This window comes from Podarcis liolepis (assembly GCF_965112155.1).
Source record: "Podarcis liolepis genome assembly, chromosome: 16".
Lineage (NCBI taxonomy): Eukaryota > Metazoa > Chordata > Lepidosauria > Squamata > Lacertidae > Podarcis > Podarcis liolepis.
In genome coordinates this window covers 39,442,295-39,467,418 of record NC_139567.1, presented here as the reverse complement: position 1 = coordinate 39,467,418, position 25,124 = coordinate 39,442,295, and the positions used below count along the sequence as shown (strand labels likewise).

Sequence of the window (25,124 nt, the reverse complement as noted above, 5' to 3'; positions counted from 1 at the left end):
CAGCCATATTTACTCAGAGTAGACCCAATTAAATTAAATCAGTCATATTTAGCTGTGCCCTTTAGTGTCACTAAGTCTACTCTGAATAGAACCCATTGGTTTTCATGATATAGACCGATGCAGACTGCTAATCTGTCCCTTAAAAGCTACCAGTTAAAAGCACAGCAGTCTGGGCTAGTCCTGGGTCTGTGATTTTCACAATATGGGGCTGCTTTTTGTGATAATCCTGGAATGGAAGATAAAAGTTCAATAAGTTGTTTACAAAACTGAAGTTTGAGAATAGCTGCTTAAAGGCAAGCCCATAGTGATATTCCAATACATAGTGATAATCTCACCCTGAATAATTGAGTAGAAATTTTGTGTTAAAGCAGAATGGGATGTGGAACAAGGGCATGGCTCCTTGAGAATAAGAAGCTATATTGGACTGCTTTAATGAAAACAACAACTCAAGAGTTATTCTGAACCTTTACCTTTAGATTCCATCCACATTGGCCAAAAATGGGGAAAGATTGATACCCACTTTTAGATTCCCCAATATAGTGAATGGGAGTTCACTAGGTTTTCTGTTTTATTCAGAGTTGCTTGGAACCCAAAGCGCAAAGATCAAAGTGGGTGGAGATCAAAGAATGGAGTTTTTAAAAACACGCACATAGAAGGTGAATCTTGTGTCCCCAAGCACACCCCCAAACATGTATACTGCCTGGAATTGGTCCCGGAACCATCACAAAGTAGACTGTGAGCTGTGGGAATCCCCTGCTCAAATCTTGCCCACGCCACGAACAACTGGGCAGATTTTTGGCAAGGTGACATATCTTGACCTTGGCACCCATCTAATGGCACATGATAGGGCAGGTTTCTTCTTTCTGGGTACATTTACCCAGATGGGAAGAAGAGTTGTAATGTTAAGCTAGCATTGCTGTGCTGAATGCTAGAATCTCAAAATGAAATTGCAAACAAAAGCGTAAAAAAACCATGGAGCAAGAGCTGAAACAAATTCGGTAAATAAATCTGCAGTAGGTAGATGACTGCACTATTCTGCCTTGCAGCACACTTGTCAGGATTGCTGAGAAATGAAGCATTTTTCAAATGCGCTATAAAAATGTTGAACATTACTATTTGCAAGCCTGAACCAGGATTCGACAGTGCAACAATTATTGTACACTTGTTAGTTTAGCGAAGTCATGAATGATTATGGTCCAGATATTGTATTTGACTTTTTTCATCTTGGGGGCGAAAAAAATTCTCAAAGGCCTGACCTACTTCCACAGGATTTATATATTTTAAAAGGCTAATTATCTAGCTATGGGCTGGCCTGGATTTTGGCAGGCAGCTGGAAATGAAAGTGAGCCTACATTGTTGCTGCTATGTGGAACACTAAAATGGGTCTAAGTTAATGGACAATCACAGTGTTGTGGTGTTAGAATGCCTAAATTCTAAGGAGACCCATTTTCAAATCTGGTATGAAACTCTCACTGGGTTAATTTTTGCCCAGTCCCAGCTTAATCTTCCTCACAGGGTTGTTGTGAGGATAACAACTGGGGAGAGGGTGAAAGTTTCAATCAGTATTGTTCTTCCCCCTCCCAAAAAATCTGGAGTTTAGAAGTTAGGAGCCAATTCTGGTGGATCGGACCAAAGGTCTGTCTATCCATGCCTCTCCCAAGCTGGTATCCTTCAGATGTTTTTACTTCCCCTGCCAGCAGGACCAATGATCAAGTTTGACTCCAAAATATGGAGGGGGACACCTGGTTGGGGAGGACTGATCAAGGCCAGTGCTCCATCTCCAGCAGTGGAACCACCAGCATACATTTTAAAAGGTAAAGCAACAATAAATACAGATAACATCATTAGGAAAGTCATAATATGGGCAACTCTACACTTACACTTGCTCATCTTGTGCACAGTGCGTACACACAGCGCCAGGAAATTAATTCAATTCATATCCGGAAATGGCAGGAGAGAGCTGGAAAGTCCTTGTAGCTCACAAGGAGACCCTCCGTGGATCCCAAAGAGGATGTCAGTGAAGAAGAGGGTGGAGGTGTGGTGGGGCTTTGTTTGGGATGCTCAGCCTGCCTGCCTAACAACTGGTGTGTGGGGTAGCACAACAGCAGCTACTTTCCCATGTGTCCTCTAGCCTCCTGCCAGCCCCAGAGCTTCCATTCTAGTTGTGGATATTTTGGGATACAGTATGGATTGAAGAAAGAGGGGCAGAAAGGGTGTTTAGAGGGTGCTTCCCACTTTACATGATTTCATTTATATGTGCAGTCCCCTGGAATGTAACCCCCATGTAAGTGGGGAGTCACCTGTATCCTATTTAAAACAATACACAAAACTGTGCATCTAAAAGTTGCAGGTCTTTGCCTACCGCTGAAAAGATAGTGCCAAGCCTCCCTGGAGGAGGGTGTTCTAGAGTCAGGGCAGGGGGCACAAGGATAGGGATCCCTGTTGCCGGTCCTTATCTAATTCAGCACTGAATGGCAAAGATAAGGCGGGAGAACGAGAACAGCTCCCTGAAGAAGATCTCAGCATCCAGGCAGGTTTATTCAGGAAAAGGTGGTAACTTAGTCCTCTAGAACTTAAGAGAATATCTGTGTGTCCCAGAACAAATTCATATTTAAGAAGTTCAGAGGTGATGGGAAAGCTTATATTTTCAGAGACATTTGTTTGCCACTTTCATATTTGAGGAGGCCCAAAATTACTTCCTAAGGAACCTGAGGATTCCCCAGAACACAGCTGGAACAGAGCTTTTCAAAGAAAACAGATCATTCAAATACATCTTTGCGTTAACTTTCAAATACCCTCCTCCCCACACCACATCAAATCACTCGATTTTTCACACCATTTGGGTATATATCATTGAAATCCTGCCACAGATATATTCCGTTTAAACATGTTTGTTGGTATTTAAGGAAAGTGATTAGCAGTGATATGCCAAGCTGTCAGAATTTCTGATAAGGTTATTAAAGACCAAGGCAGCCTTCCAAAACAGCTTCATCCTTGTGGGTGGAACTGGCAAATTATAAGTCGAGAAGCCTTTCTGCTTCATCTTTGAGGGGGGAAAAGAGGAGTCTTTAGACCTAGTAAACAAGCAACCCGGAGTTTTGTACTGTGTTACAGCTTAGACATATATATCATAGTTGCTGACAGGTATCTAGTGTATTAAAGCCATTGCGATTGCTCAATGTGTTTCATGAAGTTCACTCGTATTCTTCGGTGTGATACATCCAGTTAGTCCAAAGAAGCTAGGGGATCAGGAATATAGATGTGGACTCACAGGCTCCGTCTCACGCAAAAGTTCCCTTCCCCCATAGTTTGTATTAACCCTAGTGTAGAATCATTCATACATTGGTGCTAGCCAAGGATTATCCTTTTTAACCCTATGTGAGACCATGCTTTGAGGTAGCTTTGCAAGCCATAGTTAGGAGGCAATTCTGGGTAGCATCAACTGTGATTAGTGCCAGCATACCCACAACACCACTCTATGCTAAAGGAAATCTTGGGAAAGTGTCTACAAAGCCACTGTGTGCGCCTGATTTTAGGAGATTAGAAACACGGTTACATTGGGCCGTTGAGAACAATGGGATTTTCTCTCAAGTAAATGTGCATAGAATCTCCTTATCAACCTGCCTGCACATTATGATCCATGGAAGAGGCAGTCCTGGTGGTTCCTAGGTTAACTGAGTTGTGTGGTTCAGGTGCCCTTGGAAGATCCTTTTCAGTGGTGGCTCCACATCTGTGGTATGACTGTACCGCTGAGATGTGTCTTGCCTCAACTTAGTATTGTTTCAGGCATCTCTTTTTTGTTTTTAAAAAATCATATTTCACTAGGATTTTAGTGGCTAAAGAGGTAATTGTGCTACTTATGCAGTATATGAGAATTACTTTATTGATTTATTATGCTTTCATATTATTATTAATTTTTAAAGTACCGTAAATTGCCAGTATAGAATCTTTCATAAAACTGCATCCTTGAACATACTTCGCTTTGACCTATATTCCTAAGAACTGCAGACATTTTAAGCTTTATCTGTGTTGCATCCTCATTATGTTTTCTCCCATCCTTTGCGGGCTAGAAAAAGAGTTTTGCTTTCTACAAAAAAAACGACTGCTGTGGATCTATGTAAACAAGCTCTCAAAACTTCCTAGAGTTCAACAGCCTTTGTGGGAATTCCCTTCCATATAAATGTTTGGCAGCCAACCAGTTAGGTTGGCAGTCTGGATCAAAGGTTGCCACTTCTTGGGGAGCTTTAATAGGTGATAGGCTCTTTTAAGCACTTGTCATGCATGGTCACTGAATAATCAAGCACAGCTTCTAGCTATTTACACTAGCAGTAAAGATGCTTGGAAATCTCATTTCCCCCAAGGTTGTTGTACATAGAAAGTGCACATGCTGGAGTATTTGCAACACAATTTCTGTAAAGTAAACTTGAATACCCTGAGGATTACAGTGGACGCTCGGGTTGCAAACGTGATCCATGCAGGATGCACGTTCACAACCCGCGTCTGTGCATGCGCGGGTTGTGATTTGGCATTTATGCGCAAAGCACAATTTAGTGCTTATGCGCATGCATGACCGCCAAAACCCGGAAGTAACCCATTCTGGTACTTCCGGGTTTCAGTGGTCCACAAGCCGAAAAAACGCAACCTGAAGTGTCTGTAATCCGAGGTATGACTGTACTGCAAAGAGCAGAGGTTTTCACTTTTGTGAGTCCAGGGCTCCCTTAACCAACTACATTCTTTCTGCGACACGCCTGTGGGGCTCAGGAGCCCAGTTATGTCACCCCTTGCCTGCAGAGCTGGCAGCATTTCACCCTTTTTCGAACACCCTCCCTTGTGGAGTGATCCCTCAGCCCTCCTCTCTTCTCCCCTCCCCTCTCTTCTTCGGAGTCCTCTGGGCACCCGCGATACCGCCCCTGGTCTCTCTCCCCCCCACCCCTCTGGTCCAAAGAGAGGTGCCTCATCACACTGCCCCCATAGGGGCCTGAGAAGAGGGTGTCATAGAGCAGGGGTCAGCAGGGTATACCGGCAATGGGCCAGATCACTCCCATGGAAATCATCTGTGGGCTGGACTGGCACAGCGCGACGCCGGATATTGCGTCTGCACATGTCCGCGGCGCCAGAAATTGCCTCTGCGCATGCCCAAATGCCGAAAATCTTGCCTGTGCAGAAGCGATTTTCGGCATCTGGACACGCGCAGATGCAATTTCTAGCATCTGTGCATGCGTAGACGCAATTTCCTGCACCGCTCAGTGAGTCCCCGCACCGCACTGCGCTGGTTTAGCGCAGCACGTGGGGGACTTGCCGAGCAGGCGGCTCAATTCAGGAGCGGCTCGTGGGCCAGTAAAACGATCCTCGTGGGCTGCATGTTGCAGACCCCTGTCGTAGAGCATGGGGTTGCCAGTGTGGTGCCCACATGCCCCCAGGGGTCTTCCCTGGCATCCACAGGACCCTTCCCCCTGCAGAAAGTAACCTTTAAAAAAGTTTTTCTTGTTGCCTGTGAAATAGTTTGTTCTGAATGCTTGGTTGCAGTGTGTGCGTATCATGCCTTCGGCAAGTTTCTCCAGTTTTGCTGGTGACCCCTGACATAGAAGCATAGTGAAACAGTCTTGCCAATGTCTATTAAAAGCTACTGGCTCGTACACTGATATTGTTGTTTTTAAGTACCCTACAGACATGGTCGATGTAAGTCATTTGTGGCATGACAACACAGAAAGGAAGTGGGGGAAAGAAACCTCTCAGGGTTCAGTTTATAATAAATTGAGCCATATCATGGTTAAGGAAGCCTAACTGTGGCTTTCTGCTGTCTCTGTGAAGTGACAAACCACCGTTTGCAATTGGCTGGCAAACCAGAATCTGAAACCATAGTTTGAAAGCCATGGTTTGGTCACTTTGGTGTGATGTCTGAATTGCCAGGCTATCACTATAGAAGGGCAGGTGTTTAAACCCTTGTTAGCACAAAGCATGATTTGGCTTGATGCCTGAACAAGCTTTCTTTCCCTATTGCCTGGAAGCAGTTCTTTTTTGCCATGGGCGAGTCCATACTGGACTATTTACAATAGGGGACGGGATGGAAGAGCAAATGCTTTGCATGCAGAAGGGGACGGGATGGAAGAGCAAATGCTTTGCATGCAGAAGGTCCCTGGTTCAATCCTTGGTTGTCTCTGTTTAAATACGGGTCCAGTAGCAGCTGATAACAGAGACCCTTCCCAACCAGAGATCTTGGAAGAATTGCTGCCAGTCAATGTAGACAGCACTGGGCTGGATGGACCAGTAGTCTGAGCTAGTATAAGCCAGCTTCCTATATCCACAGAGGAGAGACCATAGCTGAGTGGTAGAGCATCTGCTTTGCATGCAGAAGGTTCCAGCTTCAATCTCCAGAACCTCTACATAAGGCTGTCAAAAGATTCCGTCTGAAAATCTGATATGCTTCTACTGGTCAATGTAGGCAATACAAGAGTTCAATGAACCCATGCTCTGACTTAGCAAGCTGCACTTATACAGTGGTACCTCGGGTTACATACGCTTCAGGTTACAGACTCCGCTAACCCAGAAATAGTACCTCAGGTTAAGAACTTTGCTTCAGGATGAGAACAGAAATCATGCAATGGCGGCACGGCGGCAGCAGGAGGCCCCATTAGCTAAAGTGGTGCTTCAGGTTAAGAACAGTTTCAGGTTAAGAACGGACCTCTGGAACGAATTAAGTACTTAACCCGAGGTACCACTGTACTAATAAAACGCAGTCCTTTAAAAAAAGAAAACCCTTAAACAATATTTTCCTGATGTAGACATTTTTTACAACAGTGCTGTTTCTAGTAGCTTCAGTCCCCAGAGAGTGGGGCAGACTGCTGGACTTCAGAAAAACATGCAACGTAGTAAACAAAATTTTGCTGGCTTATCCTCTGTGTACTGAGGGGTGTGTGTGTGTGTGTGTGTGGAAGTAATGCACTTTACTTGGCAAAGCGAAGCGAAAAAAGCTGTCAGAGCCTGATGGCTCACATGAGTGTTACAAAGAACAAATACTCTACAATCCAGAAAGCTTTTTTTATCTTGTGGTTCCTTCCTCTCCTCCTTGTGATTAATTCTGGCAAGCAACGCTGTGCAACTCACTGCCCTTGCCATATAACTTTGCCCCTTCTGGCCCAGCGATACCATCACAGCTGGCAAAGTGGATGGGACCAGACAGATAACTTGCTAGGTTAAGCTTAAACCATGAGCAGAGACGTGTTTACGGGAGGGCAAATGGGGTAGTTGCCCAGGGCAGCAAAGCTGAGAAGGTGTTGCCATGTGCACACCACCTGCAGTGACCACCCCAGGGTGCAAGGCAGGTTGCATGCCTAGTTATTTGACAGGAGAGGCTTTACCCTGCTGCTGCCACCACTAGTGCTGCCAAAACCACACCTGAGCAGGGAGGCGGGCAGCGGATGGAGAGAAAGTGCACACTACCACATGGGATTGTGAGGCCTTTGGGACTTGCACTCCGAAGTTGAGTCAAGGTATCCCCAACACACATGCAAAGAGGAAGGAATTTGGTGCTTGTGTGCTCTGTTGAGGTTGCACATGAACAAGTTCCTGGGAGGATATACCGGCACCACTTCTGCCCAGGGGTGGCAGACACCTTAAAAATACACCACTGGTCACTAGGTGTACCAAGTAGCCTGATTTTGTATGAGGAGCAATGTTTTGTGACCCCGTTCATCAGCGGAAAGCAGCCATGCCCTGAGCTAGAACAGTGTGCCCACACTCCTGGCTTGATATTTATGTCACTCAGTACAACTCATAAAACTCTTTTCTCTCTCTTCCTGCAGCTTTACCAACAAGGCCGACTATGCCAGCTGGGTAGTGAATTCTGCGAACTGGAAGTTTTTGCAAAGGTGCTTCGAGCTTTAGATAAAAGGTAAGTCAGTGCTTACCAAAAATGGCAGCTCCTCTCGCTTTGCAAGATGAACATTTCCCCCTGTAAAATATAACTGGATGCAGCCCAATCACCACTGAGCATTTTTGAGCCCCACCAGTTTCAGTGCTTAACTCTGGTTGGAATCAGTGGGTGCTCAGTGCTTAGAATGTGACTGGATAGCACCCACCCTTTTGCATAAAGTGCCTTGCCCAATAAATTTGTGTTTTGCAGCTGCTTTCAGCCATGACTTCCTGTTGGTTAGCTTGGCTACCAGCATGTAAATACTGTAGTCATGTTCTGACTTAAAAGACATAGCTTTGTAAAGATTTTAACCTGGAGGTGTATCACAAATATGCCCTACAGTGTAAACCTAATAAATGTAAGCACCATTCGGTTTAGCAGAACCCATAGGTAAGTGTATCTACAGTAGAAGCTTTCTTTAAAGCTTAGTTTAAGACAGAGGAGGCAAGGCCTCCCGGGTCCTAGGAAGACAATGGTCAGAATTTACTAGTGAGCCTTTCCTCTTCTATGTGCGTTCTCTTTTGAGCTTTCGTGTCTTGAGTCCAGAACAAAATTTAAACACAAAAGAACATAGGAGAGAGGAAGGGAATCACAGGCAACCACAGATAAACCAAACTAAAGAAGCTTTCTCAGACAACAGGCTCTCACTGGATTCAGTATCCTCTGCTACCGTGGGCAAGGAAAGGTTTGTGGGGGTGGGAGGAAGAAAAGCAAAATTCTCCCCAAAGTATGTTTTGTTCTTCTGCTTAACAGCCCTGTTAACAGGCTCTGGCAGCTGCTTTTGTGTCGGGGTGGTGGAAGTTTGGTTGATTAAGAGCTCCCAGCCTTGTGGTGCTCGCATAATTCATGTGGCTGATATTGGCTGTAGCAGGAATTCCGGATGATGGATTGCTTCCTGTTTTTGCAAATCTGGGCTGGAGGTGGCATTTTGGATTTTTTTGTGAAAATTGCAGGGTTTGGGGGTGGGTGGGTGTCTTCTACCCCACCCCATCTCAAGGACACAGCATAAATCTGTTCTGTGCTGTAAAATGCGGCAGCTGTTTGTGTTTGAGTGTGTATGTGCTAGTCGTAGACGAATGTTAAGCTTTTCTGAGTTCCTGTATTATGGCAGAGAGAGATGGTGTTGTATCCAACTAAGCCCTACCATTGAAATGACTATTAGGTAGTCATATCTATTAACTTTGGTGGGTCTGCTCTGAGTAGGAGTAGCATTGGATACCACCCATGGATACAGGGAGGGCAGGGAATGCATCTGTTCCAAAGGGTTTAACCAGATTGTAATTTGTGGTCTCTTTACTTTTTAGTACAGAGTTTTTCAACCCTTTTGAGTCCACGGCTCCCTTAACCAACTACATTCTTTCTGAGGCACCCCTGTGGGGCTCAGGAGCCCAGTTATGTCACCCCTTGCCTGCAGAGCTGGCAGCCCCTCACCCTTTTTCAAACACCCTCCTTTATGGAGTGTTCCCTCAGCCTCCTCCCCTCTCCCCTCTCCCCTCTCCTTAGGAGTACTCCGGGCATCTACTGCTGCTGTCCCTGGCCTCTGAACTGCTCCATCAAACAGCTGTGCAAGCCTTTGGGAGGCAGAGACGCGAGGGCATCAGAGGAAGGAGGGAAGGAAAGAGGGTCAGAGGCCTGTGTTGCCCGCAGCACCCCTGACCATAATTCACGGCACCCCAGGGTGCTACAGCACACTGTTTGAAAACCACTGCTTTAGTAAATGGCTTGATAGTTCAGTGCCTGTTGGTTAAAACAGAAACTCACACTGTAGTTCCCAAGGGGTAAGCCCCTTAAACTCATTGGAGCTTATCCCCGGTAAGCACACCTTTGGACTGCAGGCACAAAGTGTTTGTTGGAAGGAGGTAAAACGTTTTAATCTTCTCCCTCTTCCTTCTGTTTCCCTTGCAGACATCTACTTCACCACTGTTTTCAGGCATTGATGGACCATGGAGTAAAGGTGGCATCCGTGTTGGCCTATTCGTTCAGCAGGAGGTGTTCCTACATAGCAGAATCAGATGCTACTGTAAAAGAAAAAGCTATCCAGATTGGATTTGTCTTAGGTAACTGTGGGTGAAATAGGATATTAGTCTATCTTGCTTGCTTGGAACTTTGTAAGAGGCACATGAAGAAGAAACTGAAATAAGATTTTCTTTCTCCCCTAGTACATATTTTACTAAGGATGTCGTCATGCTGCAGTTCGTATGGCTGCTGAAAGGCGGTACTGCGAAGTACAGCATGACCATAAACTGGGCAAGGAAGAGGGAATCAGAGATGGAGGCAAACGGGCACCTGGCCTAGGCCAGTGAGTGGAGGTTCAGAGGGGTAAGGAGTAGTCAGTGTTGGTGAGTGAAGCGAGAAGGGGAGCAGCCTATAGAACGCTGTTTCTCAAACTTGGGTCCCCAGCTGTTGTTGGACTACAACTCCCATCACCCCTAGCTAACAGCACTAGCGATGATGGGAGTTGTAGTCCAACAACAGCTGGGGACCCAAGTTTGAAAGGGAAAAAAACTGCTGGGGGGAGGGGAGAGAAAGTAAAGAAATAGCTCAATTCCTTTCTTCAAAAGAAAGTCAATACTGTGTGGCTTGGATCCAGAGAATTGCCCAACCGCTAACAATAGTAAATAAATAAAATGGGGGAGTGTAGGACCCTTCTCTATGGTAATGGCGCCCTGGTTGCACAACACCTTGTCCATGTCGGTTGCCTTTGTAGGAGGCTTCCTCTCGGACGCCGGCTGGTACAGCGATGCTGAGAAGGTCTTCCTCTCCTGCCTTCAGTTATGTACACTTCACGACGAGATGCTCCACTGGTTTCGTGCGGTGGAGTGTTGCGTGAGGTAAGCCCTGTCCCCATTTTTTAGCAAGGGGGTGAGATGCTCGTGCTGCAGGGTGTGTCTGTGCTTAACGCGAGTAAATTATGAAGTGGCCATGATAACTAGTTAATGGGCTGCTTTTCATGGAGGCCACCTGTGTAGATTGTGGAGGCCTTTCCTAGTGCCTGTCCGTCCCCAGCGACAGTGACTCTGACGGGACAGAAAACAGCTAGTGCAGAGGTCAGTGTCAGGCAGGTTTAGCACACCTTTTGCTTCCTGTCCTTCCCTCTGGTTGCCATGGTCTGTGTTTCTGCTTGATCCTGCGCTTTAAAGCACACACATTTCCACTCCATGGCTTAGATGGCTTTAAAAGGGGCCAAACAAATTACAGGGCGGTCAGTGACTCCTGCAGCGATGGCTATGTTCTACTTCCTACAGTCAGAGGAAGTATGCCTGTGGATATGAGTTGCTGGGACTCGCAAGGAGGGAGAGTGCTGCTGAACTCAGGTCCTGCCTTCAGGTTTCCCATGGGCACCTGCTTGGCCAGTGTAAGGAAAAAGCATTGGACCAGGTGGGCCACTTGTCTGAGGCAGCAGAGCTCTCCTTACATTCTTCTGGGATTGCCCTCCGGAGACCCATATGTCCAAATTGGACCTCCCCAGGGTTCCCAGCTTGTTCTGCGCAATGGCTGCTGGAATGGGATTCATCGGCAAGCAATCTTGGGAGATGACGTGCATCTGTGAGTGTGTACGGTTAGCCAATCACTCACCCTCCCCATTCCCAGAGTTGCTCTTCCATAAAACTAGTGGCTGCCAAGGGGCAAGTGAGACTATCCGTAGCAGGAAGCCTTATGATACAAAGCTTGTGGTGATGGTTCTTTGGGGTTAATAATAATAATAATGATAATAATAATAATAATAATTTATTATTTATTATTTATACCCTGCCCATCTGGCTGGGTTTCCCCAGCCACTCTGGGCGGCTTCCAACAAAACCCTAAAATACAATAACATATTAAACATTAAAAGCTTCCCTAAACAGGGCTGCCTTCAGATGTCTTCTAAAAGTTTGGTAGTTATTTTTCTCTTTGACATCTGGTGGGAGGGCGTTCCACCGGGCAGGTGCCACTACCGAGAAGGCCCTCTGCCTGGTTCCCTGTACCTTCCCTGTAACTCGCAGCAAGGGAACCGCCAGAAGGCCCTCGGTGCTGGACCTCAGTGTCCTGGCAGAACGATGGAGGTGGAGACGCTCCTTCAGGTAGCCCCGTGGGTGTGACTGCACCCCATGATTCCCCATTCAGAGAACCACACTTACAAGTAAGGAACCTGTTCTTCCTCCAGTGTCCCAAGGACCTCTTTGTTACCTGGTCTGCACTTGTTTAAAAAACAAATAAATCCAAGGCCTGGGAAGTACGGACTGCATGTTCAGGGCCATGGTCTCAATCAATCTTGCTGTGTGCTGCTGATGTGCAAACAAGGTGACATTTCCTGCCTGGAGAGCCAGGTCACTGCTGTCCCCCCCCCCCCATCGTCCTCCGCCTGCTTGTTATTGACTCTTGGGGGATTGTGCTGACTTAATGCTTAGCTGTGATTTCCTGCAGATCCTTGTACTGCAGAACTGGCAGAGGACTTTGTCTTAAAAAAAAAAAAAAGGCTGGAAGAGGAGACAGACCCTATTCCTGTTTTATTAATATGTGCAACTCAATGCACTAATAGCATTCCAGTACAAGATGGCTGTTTGGAATTATTCCTAGTCGTCCTTGCAAGAACACACTCACCTGCTCGGGGCTTCGTTTAATGCTTTATATCCACTTTTAGGCTTTCCCTAATAAATTACTAGGGACGCGGGTGGCGCTGTGGGTTAAACCACAGAGCCTAGGGCTTGCTGATCAGAAGGTCGGTGGTTCGAATCCCCGCAACGAAGTGAGCTCCCGTTGCTCAGTCCCTGCTCCTGTCAACCTAGCAGTTCGAAAGCACGTCAAAGTGCAAGTAGATAAATAGGTACCACTCTGGTGGGAAGGTAAACGGCGTTTCCGTGCGCTGCTCTGGTTCGCCAGAAGCGGCTTAGTCATGCTGGCCACATGACCCGGAAGCTGTACACCGGCTCCCCCGGCCAATAAAGAGAGATGAGTGCCGCAACCCCAGAGTTGGCCACGACTGGACCTAATGGTCAGGGGTCCCTTTACCTTTAATAAATTACTACTTAAGGTGGATTAAACAGAGTAACTTTCACTTGTCTAGGAATTGAGATCTATGGTGGGAATGAACTTCCAGGTATCTTACCATTCCCCCCACCCCCCAAAAAAAGTTTTGCCTGCTCTGTCCTGGGGAGGAGCTTCTTTGGTTGCTCTGGAGCAGGCATGTCCTGGTTGTTTAAAAGCCAAGAGCCTCCTCGCCTCCTGGGAGGCATCTTAAAGTGGGTGAGGGGAGGCTATTAGAACAGGAGGGTGATTGTGGCGGCACTCCTTCCAGTGCTTTCAGTCACATGCAGGCTGCGTCCACACCATATGTTTTATCTCTTTATTGTTTTATAAAATATATTTCTATACTGGAATTTCATTTTAAAAATTCAGAGAAGTTTACAGCGATTAAAAATACATTAAGAACAATACCAAAAAAAGGACCACCAGCTGACTTACCATGAAACATATTTTTCTTGTCTGCATAAGCCTGGCAGCAAAGAGAAGTCTTCAGCAAACACTGGAAAGTCATTTAAAGCACATTCCTCACTCCAAAGAATCCTGGAAACTAGTTTGTTAAGGGTGCTTGGAGTTGTTCTGTGAGGGGTGAACTGCTGTTCCCAAGATTCTTTTGGTGGTGGGAGGGAATGTGCTTTAAACGTGTGATGTGTATGGAGCTGTAGTGCCTTGTAAGATAACCCTTAATCTCTGGCCAGTTTATTGGTGTCACACACTCACTGAATTAAATGGTCAGATTACCAGAGGCATGTGTCCAAAGTACAATCCTTTGGTGTATTCAGAAAAAAATTGGGAAAGGAATGTGCTTTTTTTATTAAAAAAAATATTACAAAATGTACAACTCATATGACTGCTACAAAATTCATTAACCACTCATTAATCATAGCAATTCACAATAAATAAAACACGCGCACACACAGCTGTGTAATGTCTTGTAATTTGTTGTTCTACAACGCCACAAGCAAAATCTACTTTCTCATAAATCCATCAGTATTATCCTCCCTTTAAGTCTTCAGAAAGCAAAATACCTCAGACACATCTGCAGTATGCCATATTTTAAATCTGTAATTGAGGTCAGGGGCAGTATTTCTTTTCCAATAAGGATAAGTTATTTTATTTTTCAATCCTGTGTTTCTATTGCATGCTTTTAAAATGCACCTGGTATTCTGTGATATACTGGCTCGACAGTGAGCTCATTACACTTGTCTTGTACACCACAATGCAAAACATTTTGGTTTGTTAAACCAGAGTTTCCTGTTGCATCTGAACTGGACAACTGTGGTTTAATCCCTGACTACAAACTAGAAATGGTTTCTATCTTGGTCTGTAGACAAAGGCCAACCCAGTCACTGGAAGCTGGTTTAACAAACCGCCGAGGTCTTGCATTGCGTCATCCAGGAGAGGGGAAGAGGAACACATGGGCGAAATACTACTTCTTAGAATCATAGAATCATAGAATCATAGAGTTGGAAGAGACCACAAGGGCCATCGAGTCCAACCCCCTGCCAAGCAGTAAACAATGACCCAGTAAACAATGGTTTGTTGAACCAACATTTGCATCTGAACCAGGCTGCTACCTCTGAACGTGTCTTCCTGCCTGTGGTTTGGTGGCATGCATTAAAGAAATTACTTAGGATGTTAAAATACTATTTAACGGTGATGAGAAGCTTCCGTGTTTCATTTGAGGATGCAAGATCACAAAGCCTTTTAATAGTCTGAATTGGTCAGCAACTTTCCCGCTCAAGGTTTCAAGATCCTTTTGTGTCTTGCCCTAGGTTGCTGCACGTCCGGAATGGCAACTGTAAATACCACCTGGGAGAAGAAACGTTCAAATTAGCGCAGTCTTACATGGACAAGCTAGCAAAGCACGGCCAGCAAGCCAACAAAGCTGCTCTATATGGGGAGCTGTGTGCCCTGCTCTTTGCAAAGAGCCATTACGATGAGGTGAGCATCTTTCGCAGAATCCAGCCTAAAATGTCTCCACATGGGAAGTAGCTCAGTGGCAGAGCATGTCTTTTGTATGCAGAAGCTTCAGTGCTAAGATCCTCAGTCGAGCACCTTCCCTCGGTCCCACCAACACCAGAAGCATGCTTGGTGGTGACATGAGAGAGCCTTTTCTGTGGCTACTCCCATATTGTGGAATTCCCTCCCAAGAGAGGCTAGACTGGCTCCTTCCTTGCTGTCTTTCTGATAGCAGGCTAAGGTCTTCCTATTCCGATAGGCCTTTGAAAACCAGGTGCAGACCATGTTGACCGCTGTCAGGGCAGTCAATATTTTAATGCCAGTTCGAAATGTGTTTTGCCGTATTTTAACTGTTGTTTTTAACTAGCTTGCCTTTATTAATCTGTGTCTTACAATTATGTTTTTAAAATGTTGTAAGCTGTTTTGAATCCCAACTTGGGAGACAGACGGAGTATGAATATATTTAATAATAATCCCCGATGGCATCTCGGGCCAAACTAGGAGAGGCCTCCACCTGAAACGCTTCTGTGTAGACAGTGCTGAACTAGGCGGACCAGTGACTTGCTACAAGGCAGCTTCCTATGTAATAAGAACAGGCCAGCTATTCTTTCCAGCACAAAGTGTTCTGTGGGTTCACTCGGCGGCAGCGCGTGGGCAGACAAAAGCAGGTTTCACTGAGGTTTGGTGACAGAATTCCAGCTGGTAAGGTGGTGCCAAATAAAATTAGCATTTGGCTAAAGCTAGCACTTGGCTCAGGTTCAAGTGCCAGAGTTTGCAGGAACCGAAGTGTTTTCGCAGCCTTTGTTGGGATAGTGTTTAAATCCTCAGCTGGGAACAAACAATTTAGGAACATAGGAAGCTGCCCTATATTAAGTCAGGCCATCTAGGTAAGTATTCTCTACGCTGACTGGCAGCGGCTCTCCAGAGTTCCAGATAGGGAGTCTGCCCTGGCTCTACCTGGAAATGCCGGGGTTTGAAACAGGGACCTTCTGCATGCATAGCAGATGCTCTACCACTGGGCTACGGCCCTTCCATCACCCTGGAGATTGGTGGCTCCAAGATCTCTTGCAGGACTCTTGGCTCCATGCAGTTTGCCAGAGTGCCTTTCCCTAGGACTTCCTGTTCCTCTGCTCTTGACTTCAGCTTTACACCTCGACAGACACCCAGCCACACCATCGCGACAGCTGATAGTCTTGCTAGAACAGCAGATTCTCATAGTTCAGAGTTTGAAAGCCAAGTTCTTGGGAGCCTCTGTTTAGATTTCTGTGACAATCTTAGGTGCTGGATTAAGGACTGGAGAGCTCTCTTTGGCCAGGAGGCCAAAGGTCAAAAGATAAGTGGTGGGGCAGCGAGGCTCCTGCGAACCAACTGCTCCTAAACTTTATTTGAACGGCCAGGCTTGGAAGTCAGGACAGGAGAAGGGATCTGCAAGCCCCATTGGGGGTTCTGCACCTGCCTCCCCACTCCCAGCCTTCTCTCTGATTTTCATTAGAGATTACAATCTCATCTCCATAGAGGTTTAGTTGAAAAGGCAGAGCGGTACTTCAGTGAATAAAGTCAATGTGTTTGTGTGTATTGTGATATTGGAACCCAGTACCAGTTTTGATGGACAGCCCTTGGGGTTGACGCCCTCAGTTCCACCCTCTGCTTCCCTCACTGTGTCTTCTCTCTGCCATTGTTGCCACTGCTGCTTCTGCTTCCTCATTGGTGCCAGTCAGAGCCTGAGAGGATGAAGCCGGTGGCAGCTCCTCCTGCTGCTCACTACCTTCTGTTATTGAGAGGCAGGGTGAACCAGCAGGTTTCCAATGAAGAGGAGGAACAGGTCTAAGAGGCTCTTCTGAATGGATCCCCTGCTGCATTGAGGGTTCTTGGCAAATGCCCAGGTGCATTGACCATTGACAGTGACCCTGCTGGAACCTGAATTTGCTTGGTTTCATCATCCCTCCCTGTTTCCTTTTTTCCTTTGGCTATCAGATTGTAAGCCTGCAAACAAGAGCTGCTTTTGCATTTGGAAAAAAATAATAATTCTGCACAGCACATAGAAAATTTGAGGCTTTTTATAAAATCTTGAATAATCCTGACAATATCCTTGGGTGCTCCACAGGCTTACAAATGGTGCATAGAAGCCATGAAGGAGATCTCAGTTGGATTGCCAGTAAAAGTAGTCGTGGACGTTTTACGGCAAGCTTCTAAGGTAAATCTAACTCTTCTACAAATAGCCTGCATGCAATTGAGCAGGGATGGAACCCATTCTGTGTTTCTTGCAGAGGGAAGTGGGCAGCATCTAGTACTGTTAAGAATCAGCCATAGAGGAGAAAATCAACAAATGAATTCCAAAAGCAGCATTTCAGACGTGTTGACCTTTATGCTTTTCCTGACAATTCATTGCTCTGTCTTTCCCCTTTTTAATGGGACAGGCTTTCCACTCAGTTTAGCAGAGTCGATGGCTATTCTTGAACAGTGGCTGCCCATAGGCAGGCAAGAATGCCTTTGCATATTCATGGTATCTCATGCCTGCTTTCTCTTCCTCTTGGCTTAGGCTTGTGTTGTAAAACGTGAATTTAAGAAGGCCGAACAGTTAATAAAACATGCGGTGTATCTTGCACGGTGAGTATATGCCCTGTTTCCAAATATTACTGCCTGCTGCATCTTGTTTGTGGTTCTAAGTTGTGTTTCTATCTTCCAGGGAGCACTTTGGAGCCAAACACCCAAAATATTCAGACACACTACTAGACTATGGGTTTTACTTACTCAACGTAGACAATATATGCCAGTCGGTTGCAATTTATCAGGTAAGGTCCTTTGCTGCGTGTGTGCAGCCTTCAGGATTCTGTTAAGTGGTTTTGTGCATGTGTGTGTTTATTTCTGCTCAGAATTCTTTACTGCAGGTGAAGTTTTGTTACTGTACTTACTTTTTTTGCCAAAGCAGATAAAATTTGCAGGCATGGTAGCCCCATGGTAGCAGATTAATCCTGCCAGACTTCAGAAGGAAAGCTGTAGTGATTTTCCTGGAAGAACAGCCTTTGCAGTTTGGGGCAGTTAAAAGAGGATTCACTTAATCTCCTCTAGTGTTTTATGGGCAAATTTTATGAAAATAGTAGAAGAAAAAAATAGCAGTATCCCTTGGTAAGAAACCCGAAAAAGAGGTCCAGAGTGTTGTGGGTGGAGAACTAAAAGGGATTTGCTTCCCTCCCAGTGGTTTTGTGGGCACAAGTTTTATTATTGAAATTGCTGGGAGTGCCCTAAAATTGAGATTTCTTGGGGGGGGGGGATCTTTAGGGAGATTTCTTTAATAACAAGACCGAACATCACTCCCTCCCCCTACCTGGCTCTTTTAGATCTATATATAGATGTGGATAGAGATCTAAAAAAGAGATAAAGAACTCATTTGACACCTATTAACAGCAGCAAGAGCAACTAGCACAATTCTAGAAGACATTTGATTTAGACAACATAGATTGCTGGTATTCAAAAAGTCTCGCAAATTGCTCTTCTAGAAACAATTTTCCATGAGCTGAAAGTGCTTGGAGGACATACTGCAAGAAACCATTCTTTTGCAATATGGCACAACATTATTTTATTTACAAACAAAGAAGCCCATGGCCATATGGTCCCTCCGGTTTATTCGAAGGTGTGGGCTTTGTGAAAGTATGTCTAGGGTGATCTTTATAACAAAAATAATAAGTTTATGACTTATGCTACCAGAGAGGACCATTGCTCAGGCACAGTTGGGGGGTGCAGGGTGTCATGAGCCCCCCGTCCTTCTCAGCTGCCCTCCAGCTGCAGGCTGCCCAAGAAGGACGCAGCAGCTCAGGCTCCCTGCGAGCCCAGCCTCATTTGCAAAAGCCTGGTGGTCCTCAGATAAAGGGTGGTATAGAAATTAAACAAATCATCATCATGTTTCCTATTAGATTTTACCCATTGGTGACTTGTGTCGACAGCTGTGTGAGATACTACTTCAAATAATGCTTCATCTGTCCCACACAAGCCATGCTTTTAAAAATGTCTATGGCAGCTTCTGGGTCCTAGCTAATTGAATATTGTCTCTCACTCAAATTGTTTCAGACCGCGCTAGACATCAGACAGTCAGTATTTGGGGGCAAAAACATCCATGTCGCGACAGCTCACGAAGACCTGGCTTACTCTTCCTACGTTCACCAGTACAGTTCTGGGAAGTTTGACAATGCGCTGTGAGTACTCTGTTTACACTTTTCTGGACCCAAAGGTTTTCTTCTTGCGTAATGTAAAAAAATATATATATTCAAATGTTAAAAAGCATGTCTTGCTGGGGCTGTACCACTTCAGACCCCATGTGGGAGAGATTGCAAGTCACGTCCATTCCCTTTGTTGCCGGCAAAGCTTTTTTGTGGTTGCTGTTGTTGTTTGGAGAACTTTTGGAGCCACCTGGGCTGCTGTGCTAGGAATGTCAACGTGTGTTTTATATTCTCTGTAAAACACTTTGAGGTTTCATTTACAGTTAAATGGTATATGAATGTATTTTTTTAAAAAAAAAATATCAGTGTTCTGATACTGGAGATAGTAGATAGCCATCATGACTAGCAGCCATTGGTTGCCCTATGCTCTGTGAATTTGTCTAATCCCTCTTTTAATGCCATTGAAGTGGGAGGCCATCACTACTGCATCTTGAGCACCTGATCCTGTGCTTCTTACTGTTCCTCCCCCTTGGCCTTGTTAAGAGTATTTGGACTGTGTTCTACTCTTTCCATGATGCTGAGTTGGTATTGATACTCTGCAATAATAAACATGCATTTATTTACTTACAAAAAAGTTGGTTTTATTGGTTTTGGGTGGGAACCAGGACAAACTGAACAGAAGCACTTGATACTGCAACATTTTGTTGCAGGTCCCACTGAGTCTCTCCCTTACAGATAGCTTTCAAAATGTGGTCATGACAGCCTTGTAAATACACTACTAACTTGGACATGGAAGCTTCTAGTCTCTTAGCAGGCTAGTAAAAAATATGCTTCCAGGTGCCCTCTCTCTTGCTTACTTGGAATTCCTAGTGACCTCTGGCGGCCAATGTAGTTCTTAAATATGAGCTGAGTTGCAAGTTAACATGTTGTGCAAAGAAGACTTTGCCCCGCCACCCTAAACTTGCCAGTTAGGTTTGTTGGATGATCCTGAAGAGAGTATGGGAGATGGAGAGAAAAAATTATTTCTTTGTCAGGAGGAGAATTTCCTCCCATCTCCTTACCACCAGGCAGACAAATGCAGTCTTTGTTTCTAAGGTGAAAGTTGTGCCTTTTCCCAAGATGTCTTGCAAACATACCAGAATCTCTCACATAAGTCTTTTTCATCCTGTTCCTCCCCCCGTGTTCTTAGCATGTGCTAAACAGCTGCCCAGTGTCTACAAAAACCCACGGTATGCTAATGCAATTCCCACAAAGCCCTCTGTGCATGATTTAGATGGCCCTTCTGGGAACTTGCTGTTTCTGTGTTGACTACTCAGTAACTTTCCAAGAGATTTCCCCCTCATGTGTGCCTGTTTGCTCTTGACCTTAGATTCCATGCGGAGCGTGCGATTGGCATCATAACCCACATTCTCCCAGAAGACCACCTTCTCCTTGCCTCCTCCAAAAGAGTTAAAGGTACCTCCATGCTGCTTTTAGCTGTGGCGCTTAGGGAGCAGAAATAACTGCTGGTACTGTAGCAAATAAGGGACACGGGTGGCGCTGTGGGTTAAACCACAGAGCCTAGGACTTGCTGATCAGAAGGTCGGCGGTTCGAATCCCTGCGACGGGGTGAGCTCCCTTTGCTCGGTCCCTGCTCCTGCCAACCTAGCAGTTCGAAAGCACGTCAAAGTGCATGTAGATAAATAGGTACCGCTCCAGCGGGAAGGTAAACGGCATTTCCGTGCGCTGCTCTGGTTCACCAGAAGCGGCTTAGTCATGCTGGCCACATGACCCGGAAGCTGTACGCCGACTCCCTCGGCCAATAAGCGAGATGAGCGCCACAACCCCAGAGTCGGTCATGACTGGACCTAATGGTCAGGGGTCCCTTTACCTTTACTGTAGCAAATGTCAAGGACAGGTAGGGAAGGAAATGTGTGGGAAAACAGTGCCTCTCTCCACCGTGTCCAGCATCTTCCACCTGAGGCCCACGCCTCACTCTTCCTAAAGGCAGGGTCAGCTCTAAGTGGCTCATGTGTTTGAGCTTTGCGTACACCTTCAAAGCAGCCCAATAATTGGAGTTGGGAAAGGGCTAGAGTTGAGCTGAAGGACTTTTCAGATAATGCAGAAGTCAGCATTCACTTCCTAGGGGTCCTAGCTGATGCCTTTAATGGTGTTGGGTCTTCTAATGTGTCTCTTTCCTCCCCCCTTTCCCGTGCAAGCACTGATCTTGGAGGAGATTGCCATTGACTGTCACAATAAGGAGACAGAACAAAGGCTACTCCAGGAAGCCCACGACTTACACCTGTCTTCGCTCCAGCTTGCCAAGAAAGCCTTTGGGGAGTTCAATGTGCAGACGGCAAAACACTATGGTAACCTTGGCAGGCTTTACCAGTCCATGAGGAAATTTAAGGTAATTATTTGGGGGGGGGGCAGCAAATATTATTGACATGTCTTCCTTGAACTGTATCTCTGGCTCTCTTGACAATCATCTAGTAAAAGACCGGCAATTCACCATTGTCTTAATTTTGTGGGCATGTTCCAGGAAGCGGAAGAGATGCACATCAAAGCAATCCAGATCAAGGAGCAGCTTCTCGGCCAAGAAGATTACGAAGTTGCTCTTTCCGTGGGACACCTTGCCTCGCTCTACAACTACGACATGAATCAGTACGAAAACGCCGAAAAGCTTTATTTGAGATCCATAGCAATTGGTGTGTAAACACTTTTGAGCCTAAGCTTGCATATACAGTGATGTTGTCTCTCCCGGGGGGTGGGGGCGTGTAGGTGAGGTTCTCTTTCCCCTGGAAGAAGTCCAGGTAAAAAAGGATGGATGAGGAGAAGGTAGGGAACCATTGGCCCTCCAGAAGTTCCTGAACTACAGCTCCCATCATCCTTGGCCATGCCTGCTTTGAGCTGGCATCCAACAACATCCGGAAGGCCAAAAGTTCCACATACCTGGCTTGGATTTGGGGCAGGCTTTGAATTCCTGCTCTCCCATGAAGCTCACTGAATGACCTTAGATCAGGCACCGTGTCTCAGTCTGGCCTAACAACACACACTGCCTCAGTTTCTGTGTTACAGCAAAACCATAGTTAACTGTTTGCAACAGACATGTCTTCCTGAGCTGTTTGTCTCCATCACAAATCACAATCATTAGTTTAGGATTATGGCTAGACCATGAGTCTGGTTTGTTATCATCCAGCATGAGCCAGGAACAGATAACCATGCTATGGTTTCTGGCTTACCACTGGGATTGCCAGCAAGGTGTCTGTGGGTTCCCCAACACCTCCCTTGGCACCCTCCAGCCCCTCACGATCGTTCAAGTTTCTTTTTTATTATCATTAAAAGAAAATTAGTCATTGGGAGGCAAATTCTTGTTTCCAGCCATTTTTGTTTCATCTTCCCAGAATGCCTCGGGGCCCCACAATCATTCCTAGAAGGGAAAAAGTAGAAGGCAGCTGTAGCTGTTGATTTGTTCTCCCTCCTGCCCAGTCAAGCTTTAGTTTTAAAGAAAAGAGGTTTGAGCTAGAGGGGGAGGAAAGGGCATTCTCTGTTGCATGGTAAGAATTGGGATCGGCACTGGGAGAATGATGGGGAGAGTTGCCTATTATATTGTTGTGGTTGTGTTATTTTGGGGTGTGGCCGCAGAAGAGGGTGGATGTGCCGTGTTGTTGCCTGGGTTTGTACTGTTTTCAGGGGAGGGATATTTCCTTGGCGGGTTTGTTTTGTGACAGGGAATTGTTGCCATGAGCATCCCGCTGCCACAAGGTTCTTCCACCCATTTCAAGACAATTGCCCACCCATCCATTCATTCAAGACCCCTTTTCTTCTAAAAGAAAACCCAGGGGTGGCTAGCAAGAACTTGATAAAGCAAAGGGAGTAACAACAAGCCAAGCAATGTGGGAACTATCCACTGATAAAAGTACTACAATAGCCTTTCTACAAAACAAGAATGCTCTCCCACCAGAGGCCCCTGCTGCCTAACCAGTGCTTTTCAGGTGTGTCCCCCAGACTTCCAGAGAAGCTTCTTGCAGAGGGAGCAGGAACGACAGGTAGCTTTCTGTGCACACAGCATTTGGATCCATCCCAACGTAAAGGACCTAGGGCAATAGCGGAGGCCTGTGAGCAAATAATTGTGCTTCGTTTTAGCTGGTGATGAGGTCCAACACGCTGGACATGGTTTTGGGGGAGATGTTTGAAGGGAGCAAATGCTGTCCCTTCTCCACCAATCTTGGTTGGTTTAATCATATATACAGTGGAACCTCGAGTTGCAGACGTAATCCGTCCCGGAGGCACGCCTGCAACTCGAAGCGTTCACATCCAGAAGTGCTGCGCATGCGCGCGGCGCGATTTAGCACTTCTGCGCAAGCGGCGAAACCCGGAAGTAACCATTCCAGTACTTCTGGGTTGCCGCGGGATACAACTTGAAAAGACGTAACCTGAAGCGAACGCAACATGAGGTATGACTGTAGATCCTTCTTCCAGGTCTATTTGAGGTGGTGGGGATAGCACACACTCAAGATTTTATTTTTGAGGGCATGCGGGAACCAGTATAAATAGCAATGTCTTCTCTGTTCCTTTAGGCTGGGGGTGGGGAACCTGTGGCTCTTGATATGCTGCTGGACGTTGCCTGCCATCAGCTCCAGCTAGCATGCCTAGTGGTCAGGGAGGGTGGGAGTTGTACTCAGGGAACATCTGGAGAGAAGAGGGAAGACACAGTTTCCCCACCCCAGATCGGAGAACATGGTAAAATGTACTCCAGCTGAAAGGTAGCAGATTTTTACTTAATGAAATAAAATAAAGAGCAGGCTTCTCTGTTAGGCAACACTGGAAAAAAGTACAGCATTAATTCTCCTTCACATTTTGTTTATTTTTAGGGAAGAAGCTTTTTGGGGAAGGTTACAGTGGACTAGAATATGACTACAGGGGCCTCATTAAACTGTACAATTCCATTGGCAATTACGAGAAGGTATTTGAGTACCACAACATTTTGGCCAACTGGAACCGGTTGCGGGATCGGCAGTTTTCAGTGACAGACGCCCTCGAGGACGTGAGCACCAGCCTGCAATCCACTGAAGAAGTTGTCCAGTCTTTCCTGATGTCTCAGACCGCCGAAGGACAGATTTGCTAAGGACCTTGGTCAATTTTACCAACGACTATTTTTCCCCTCCTTCTTCTGTTCCCACCTCCCCAAATTTACATGGGAAAAGTCATACTGTGAAATTTGAAACCATGTAGTTTTGTGTGTGTGTTTTTCTCTCTCTCTCTGAGGGGGCTGCAATTGCATTGAAACACTGGTCCAGTCCATTAGAACTCCCCTGTTTTCTCGGGGAGGGGAGGAATCTCAGCTTTGAATGGAGTGACCATAACAGACGGATGTGTGCTAAAATTCTTACCAGCATGAGTACGGCATGTTTTGTTTTGGCTCACGTTTTCAACTTGAGAGAGAGAGAGAGAGAGAGAAAGAGATACATATACATATATATAAATATATATATAAAGGAAGAAGAAAAAAAACCCATAAACACCCCTAACGATGTTCTCTTATTTTTTATTTTTTGTCCAAGCGAAGCTACTTTACACGAAATCTCTGCGAGAATGGAAAGAGAGCAATAAAGCCATTAAACCATTCTGAGAGTTGCATTATTAATTGGTGGATAAGGAGGGTGCCCCCTGACCAGTGCTTGTGACAAGTCTGAAGTCCTATACGACCATATGATTATTCTTGTTATACAGTGTAAAAACAAAGAAAAAACTTATTTGATACGGATTGTTGAAAAAAGTAACCACAGATATTTATACACACACGGAAAAAAGAAAAGGGGTGGGGGAAGTCTTCGCTTCTTGCCTTCTGCTGCCTTACGAAGAGACATGGCGAAGAATTTCCTCCTGGGAAGTGATGCTTGGTTGCTCAGCCTCCGTCTGAACACCGTTTGCACTTTCAAAGAGCACCCGAAATGGGCCAGTGTTCACCTGAAAGTGGTAACCACTGGCAGAATATGTTAGTCTCTCAGCTTCCTTGCTTTATTTTATTTTGTTTTTGTTTTCCGTACAGGGCAAAAGAGTTTTCTGTAATAGGACCGGGAGATTTCAAGCGGACCAGCCCGTCCTTAGGA

The 25,124-nt window shown here is 45.8% G+C and overlaps 1 protein-coding gene across 1 annotated transcript in view; it reads left to right on the top strand.

Moving 5' to 3' along the window:
* APPBP2 (amyloid beta precursor protein binding protein 2) overlaps positions 1-24,638 on the top strand; it is a 39,291-nt gene extending 14,653 nt beyond the window's left edge. Inside the window, exons 2-13 of the mRNA XM_083479928.1 lie at positions 7,803-7,891; positions 9,818-9,969; positions 10,620-10,743; positions 14,692-14,860; positions 16,983-17,072; positions 17,418-17,485; positions 17,565-17,670; positions 18,944-19,068; positions 20,402-20,487; positions 21,231-21,421; positions 21,554-21,719; positions 23,886-24,638. Coding sequence (XP_083336054.1) covers positions 7,803-7,891; positions 9,818-9,969; positions 10,620-10,743; positions 14,692-14,860; positions 16,983-17,072; positions 17,418-17,485; positions 17,565-17,670; positions 18,944-19,068; positions 20,402-20,487; positions 21,231-21,421; positions 21,554-21,719; positions 23,886-24,139 — 1,620 coding nt within the window. The 3' untranslated portion in view covers positions 24,140-24,638. The remainder of the gene's footprint in view (positions 1-7,802; positions 7,892-9,817; positions 9,970-10,619; positions 10,744-14,691; positions 14,861-16,982; positions 17,073-17,417; positions 17,486-17,564; positions 17,671-18,943; positions 19,069-20,401; positions 20,488-21,230; positions 21,422-21,553; positions 21,720-23,885) is intronic.
* Positions 24,639-25,124: the final 486 nt, after the last annotated feature.